This window comes from Thermothelomyces thermophilus, chromosome 1 (assembly GCF_000226095.1).
Source record: "Thermothelomyces thermophilus ATCC 42464 chromosome 1, complete sequence".
Classification (NCBI taxonomy): Eukaryota; Fungi; Ascomycota; class Sordariomycetes; order Sordariales; family Chaetomiaceae; genus Thermothelomyces; species Thermothelomyces thermophilus.
Window position 1 is genome coordinate 10,763,256 of NC_016472.1, and position 6,000 is coordinate 10,769,255.

General features: G+C 59.1%; 3 protein-coding genes across 3 annotated transcripts; 2 read left to right on the forward strand and 1 right to left on the reverse strand.

Annotated features, from left to right (window-relative positions):
* Window positions 1–175: 175 nt before the first annotated feature.
* On the forward strand, window positions 176–2,884 carry MYCTH_2051009 (uncharacterized protein; the record flags this gene model as incomplete). The annotated part of the gene is made up of 5 exons (XM_003660937.1): window positions 176–450; window positions 574–1,644; window positions 1,703–1,780; window positions 1,909–2,167; window positions 2,216–2,884. Coding segments are annotated over 5 exons (2,352 nt in total), but the record flags the coding sequence as incomplete, so codon positions are not given.
* Window positions 2,885–3,913: 1,029 nt separating this feature from the next.
* MYCTH_89278 (uncharacterized protein) lies at window positions 3,914–4,717 on the forward strand (the record flags this gene model as incomplete). The annotated part of the gene is made up of 2 exons (XM_003660938.1): window positions 3,914–4,354; window positions 4,529–4,717. The coding sequence occupies 2 exons, from the start codon at window positions 3,914–3,916 to the stop codon at window positions 4,715–4,717; spliced, it is 630 nt and encodes a 209-aa protein (XP_003660986.1).
* A 96-nt stretch (window positions 4,718–4,813) lies between these two features.
* MYCTH_2314369 (uncharacterized protein) lies at window positions 4,814–5,730 on the reverse strand. The gene has a single exon (XM_003660939.1). It carries the CDS (start codon window positions 5,612–5,614, stop codon window positions 5,162–5,164), a length of 453 nt encoding a protein of 150 aa, XP_003660987.1. The 5' UTR covers window positions 5,615–5,730; the 3' UTR covers window positions 4,814–5,161.
* Between the last annotated feature and the right edge of the window lie 270 nt (window positions 5,731–6,000).

Genomic DNA, 6,000 nt, shown 5'->3' on the forward strand with positions numbered 1-6,000 from the left:
TTTGATAACAGGCTTGCTCGGGGAGGGGGTGCCCCTGCCTCGTTCTCGACGTTGAGCAGCAGCGGCCAATCAGCAGCTGCAACTCGATCAGTTTGGGGTGTGGGGGGAAAGAAGCCCTGCTTCGTGGGGCAGGGGTCAGGAGGAGGTGGTCCCCATTGGCCCCACCGTCTAACCTGATTTCCCCCGCCAGAGAACCCGACCTCGCCCCGTTCCTTCCTCCACCACGGGTACAGACACCGAAAGCTTAATCCCATCTGCCGCGCCATCATCGAGTTGCCCAGTCTTCTCGAACACCCCACGAATCCGATGCCAGAACATGCCGAGGCCGTCGAATTCGTCCGCAAACCCGGACAGCTCCTCAACCACGACGCCGTCGCCGTTTCATCGCCTGCCCGTCAATCCTCGCAGGAAGAAGGTCGCCCCCGATGAGCGGAAGCGTGTGGCCACCGCGTAAGTGAGGGCCTCTCTGTTCTCTCTTGCTTCGCCCGTTTCCATTCCCTTCCCTCTTTTTGCTACTCCTCTCTTACTCTGTCTTCGCGCCCCGCTAACGGTGGGCCTGTTCCGCGACTGCAGCTGCAATAGCTGTAATGTGCGCCGCATCAAGTGCAGCGGCGAGCGGCCATGCCGTCAGTGCACCACCGCTCAGCGCGATTGCCTGTACCCGGAGCCCGTTGAGAGGGTGACCATCCCCCGGGCCGAGCTGGAATCACTGCGGCGCCGGTGCGCGTCGCTTGAGCGTCAGCTGGCCGCGACGGAGCAGAGCGGACGCCTGCTGGATGCCGGCCAGCAGCTCGCCTCCCCCGTGGCATCCTCCCGCGCCGAAGCGGCCGACTCGCTGTCTCCCAATGGAGAGGTACAGCACTCCATCCGACCCGGCGGGATCGACGGGAGGATGCTTGCTGATCCAGCGGGCACTACCCGTTATCTCGGCGAGACTTCCGGAGCAACCTTCCTTGACACTCTCAAGGAGTTGATCGCCACAGCCACCCCTCTGGCCCAAGTGCTCGACGGCGAGTCGGGAGAGGGCTCGGCCGGCTCCGCCTTTCTCGGCTCCGTTGGCCAGTACCAGACGCATGATTCCAAGCCAATGATGATGCCCGTCAATGTTGACCCTCTCGCTCTGCCTTCAGAGGCCGACATTACTGCCGCCCTGTCGCAAGTCCGCTACTTCATACAGGACGGAAATGGCGCCTTTGCGAGCGGCGGCACAATGTTCTGGCCTTTTGAGGACGTGCAACACATCCTCTCGCTCGCGTCCCTCCCCTCGATGCAGAGTCCCGGCGGCGTGACACGTCCCGGCCCCCACCATCGCCCACTTGCCCTGTATCACACCGCCTTTGCTTTCGCCCACTTGCTGAACTTGAGAGAGCCCGGGTCAGCCGTCGATGGCCAGCTAGGCGAGGAGTATTTTGCAAGGGCCCGGTCTCTTCTCGGCAACCTGCTGGACCGCACCACGTACACCATCCACGACATCGCCGTGCTGGCCCTCATGACCCTGTACCTGGTCGAGAATAACCGCCGAGACGCAGCTTACATGGCCATTAGCAATGCCATGACAGTCAGCGTTATGCATGGCCTCCACAAGGGGGGTTCCGGCAACGAGATTGGCGTGAGGACCTTCTGGACCGTCTACGTCCTGGATAGGTGGGTGAGATTGTGTCGGCTTAATTACGCATGGCCCGTATGCTAATAGTGCGTTTAGGTGGCTTGGCTGTGTCATGGGCCGACCGCCCTCAACCCCGGATGACGCCATCACACTTCCCCTTCCTCGGGAGTGCCCGTACGTATTCTCCCTACCGGTCCCGCCTCTCCTTGTGTGTGCTGACACGGTCCCAGCGGACTCCCTTCCCCTGATGGCCTCCGTGCCCACGTGGAACTGTGCAAGATCTCCGACTACATTGTGTATAGCAGCTACCGGGAGGCTGGATTGCCCGATCTCCTGACAAAGGCCACCGTTCGCGTCGGAAAGGCGCTGGAGATGCTTTCGCGGTGGCGGGAGAACCTCCCGCCCTCGCTCCAGCTCCCTGCGGACCCGTTGACGCTTATCCCGGTCGATCTGTTCACACAAGCTGCTTCATTTGGACAGGGTCCGGCCGCTCTACTGAGCGGCGCAGCCAGCTTTGGACACGATCGGGCCTGCTGGGCGTTGCACATGAGCTACAACCAGGTACGCCCTCAGCGCATCTCGATGGGAGCACGCTAACATTCGAGGCAGCTCGTCATCCTTGCCGTCCGGCCGGCAATGCTTATGGCGGTCTGGAAGGCTATTGCCAGCATCGTCTGCATCGATCATCCCTTCGATATCGAGGTTATGCAGTCGCAGATCGAGCCCATCCGCGCCTGCAGCGATGCCGCCCGGCGCAACCTCCGACTAGGCCGGTTGATGCGCCTCCACAGCCCGCAGCAGAAGTTGCTCCTATCAGATCTGCACAACATCTTCAACGCGGCCATCGTTCTCACAATGCACCAGATGGTGTTTGTGAACCTCCGAACTCAGGACATAGACGATGTCGGGTGGGCCGTTGAGGTGTTCGAGACGGAAGCCAAGACGGGCAACGAGTACGCCAAGGACTGTACGCGCGTCTTACAGGACCTCAAGTACTTGGCCCAACAACTGCGAAACCCAATCCACGATCCCGACGTCAAACAAGCGCTGCTGTCGGAAGTCGGGGTGCTCCGCGACCTGCGCCCGGACGACGTGGCCCCGGCCGACGTGATGGACGAGGGCAACGACGGCTCTGCCGCCCCCAACGGCGACCGGGACACCTCGCGGTATCAGGGCAACCACAAGGCGCTGTACCAGAGAGCGGCAACCGCCTACCAAACGCTGGCGTCCTGGTGGCATGCAGACTACATACAGTTCTACAGTTCTTTTCTTTCCTAGTCAAACCTGGCTTGGCAATGTGTTGTTCAGTTTGCGCAAGCTTGATACCACGACTTTTTCTGTTTTGTATTAAGCCATGAGAGGACTCCTGTTATGGGCCCCTTACAAGCCCCCAAAAGACCGCTTCTCCTCGACTTCGAATCTCGAAGAGTGCTTCGCATTTTGATGTACTACTGTCTGTCCATTCTCCGGACTCGATCACGTATGCGTCAGTCAGGCCGGTCGGAACCCAATCGAACAAGAACGCTCCGAATCACCACTTTGACCCGACTGTCTGGCGATTGAAGCTTGTGGAAAGTTGATGTCGCACGGCCGGACCCCCCTAACGCGGTTGTGTTCGGCTTGCCAGGCTCGACCGATTTGAGAATCATTGTTGTCTTTAACAACGTGATCTTCGGGTGGTCCTAGAAGGAGTCACGAGTCACCTTGTCGTTGGGATTGCCGAGCACGACGACCTGAGGTGCTCGAGACACGTCTCTCGAGCCCAGAAAGGTGGGCAGCGAGACTGTCCTTTCCTGGCGGCAGACGAAGCGGCAATGGCGGTCCGCTCTTGATACCACAAGGTCAATACCAACGGACGCTAGGGCAGAGAGCCGTGCGAGTAAAAAGTGATTTGGTGGGATTGAGGTGCCGATGAACTAGAGAACAGACGTTCCGCCAGAAACAAGGCTATCGAGATACCCTTGTGTAGAGGGCGGGATTCCAGGATGCGGAGATTGGGGATTAAGTCGCGGTCGAGGGCCAATAGGCGTGATCCTTGACGGATAGTTGGACTCTCGGATAGTGTGAGGACCGCGATGTGCTGATTCGATGGCGGGTTTGACGGAAAGGGTCTCGCAATAGAGGCTTCAAGGGCCCCTGCGAGATCAGCCTAGTCACTCCCCGGCGTGCCGTGATACTGATAGTGTTCCAGTCGGTTGAGAACCGCGTCCGGGCAGTGCAGTCAGTAATTAGGCGCTCGTTATCACGGCGCCCCGCCTCCCCCTCTCCTCCCCCCTCAAACTGCCACTCTTCCACAGATGCCACGCCATGAAATGCACTGTTACCCACCACTCTCTCGTCGGCCCACTGCCGGGCGCTTCCATCGTAGTCGTAGAGATTGCATCCCTCGTTTCTTCCCAGGGCCGTGCTCGCCAGCCGCTGCTCACCACTCGCGTGGTCTTAAGCCAGGGCCTTGAGCCGGCCATCACGCACGACGTTCACCCACAGCCGGAGACCCGTCTCAAAACCACATGCGGCGGGACTCTCGGCCAGCCGCAGTACACGACTCGGGTCTTCCTCCCCACCGTAGGACCACCAGGCTGCCGGGAGCAGGGAGCAATCAACTGGGTCGATGCTCCCGGAGATTGGAGAGCGGTGGTGTCTGTTGGTGGTAATGAGTTTGCGGGGGCCCGCCCAGCGGAGGAGCTGAATTGGGTTCTAACAAGCTGTTATTTATACTTTGACCGGATCGATGTCAAGTTCCCTACGGTATGAATGCTGCTTTGAGACTTCACTTCGTAGACACACGGAATGAGCGAGCCAGGGAGATGCGCATGGTCTCGACAATGAGTGGGCAAATCCTGATTTCAAGGACAGGCTGCGCACTGAAAGGTGAAAGGTGAACACACTGGGGTTTAATTAGGTGCTGTAACGCGACTACAGGAGTCGCTGAGATGGGTCGGCCTGCCAGTTCGCCGAGTTCCCGTGGCGCTCGCGCAAGCCCAGTTTGCGAACGACAGAGTGCCGAGGAAAGCGGGCTTTTCAGAGCGGTCCCATGGCTTGTGGCGGAGTCTAGACAATATCACCCTTAGCGCCAGGATCACAATCTCTACCGCTTCGAGCACACCGTGACTAGCGGCTTGGGTAATGATGTATGTACGGACGTATGTGCATCCGTGTCGAGCACCGCTGGATGTAGGGTGTGACGGAAATGAAGCAAGGAGGGATCCTATGAACAGAGATTGGTATAGTTTCAATTGAGGAGAATAGAAACTCGGTTATGGCCCGAGAGAGATGGTTTAATCCCCCGTGGCATAAAATCATAAGGAGCTGGCAGGCTTAATTAGGGAGAATTTGCGGCCTTGGAAGGAAGCCCCTAGCCATGGTGTTGGAGGACCGTGTGCGCCAAGCGATGTTACCAAGCCGGGTTCCCTTCAAGCCTCCCTTCCCCAATGTGACTTTTGTTGATAAAAGAAGGCAATAATACCCTGGCACCAGAACTCCGATCCCAGACCCATGCCTGACCGAGTGGATTGAACCCGGTCACAATTCCCACTTCCGCCACCTCCGCCTTTTTTAAGATAACCCGTAGTTGGAGCCCTCGGTGTGCAGGGGTTTCGCCGCAGCGCCGCCGTAGCCGCCGACCCCGTGGCTCGCGGTCCCGTCCCGGTCCGAGTCGACGCGGGGGTCGAGGGCGTTAGCGACTCGCGACTTGTGCGGGCCGTAGGTGCCGCTGGCCGGCTTGGCACCCTGGCCAGACGATTCTTCTCCGGCCGCCGTGCTACCGCTGTTGCCGCCGCCACCGCTCAGGTCGCATCGCTCCACGCGGCCGGCGTCCTGGGCTTCCTCCCGCTGGGCTGCCGATGCCGCTCGGGGCTGGGCCTGGGACTCGGGCTGGGCCTGGCTGCCTCCGGCCGGAGGACGATCCGGATAGGGGCCGCGCGTGTGGGGGTCATAGGTCTCGACCGTCGCCTGCTCGCGCCGCTTGGGGTTGAGGGCGTCCTTGATCGCCTCGAAGAGGTCTGACATGATTCGTGCGTTGGAATTGAAAGTTGGTTGCAACCCGTTGCGGTCGAGGCTTGTTTTGTGAGACCCAGATGTGTTTGTCGCGTCTAATTAGCCGGATGTAGTGGACTCGTGACGTGATTTCTTTCGAAGCGAGATATAGTAGAAGGGACCTAAAATACTGCGTACACGCACATCGACCTCCCTTGTTATATCTAATAACTTTTAATTACCTGTTCTTGCAAGTGCTAATTACTCATGTGTCTTGGATAAGGTGCTCTAGTACGGTTAGAGGAGGGGTTGAGTAATTACACAATTCGCCTATGATGTCATGGCAGATTCTGCCCAGCCCTGGACCCTTTCAAAAGTCTAGGGGACCCCGCGTTGGCTCGAACTCGAAGTCACTTGAC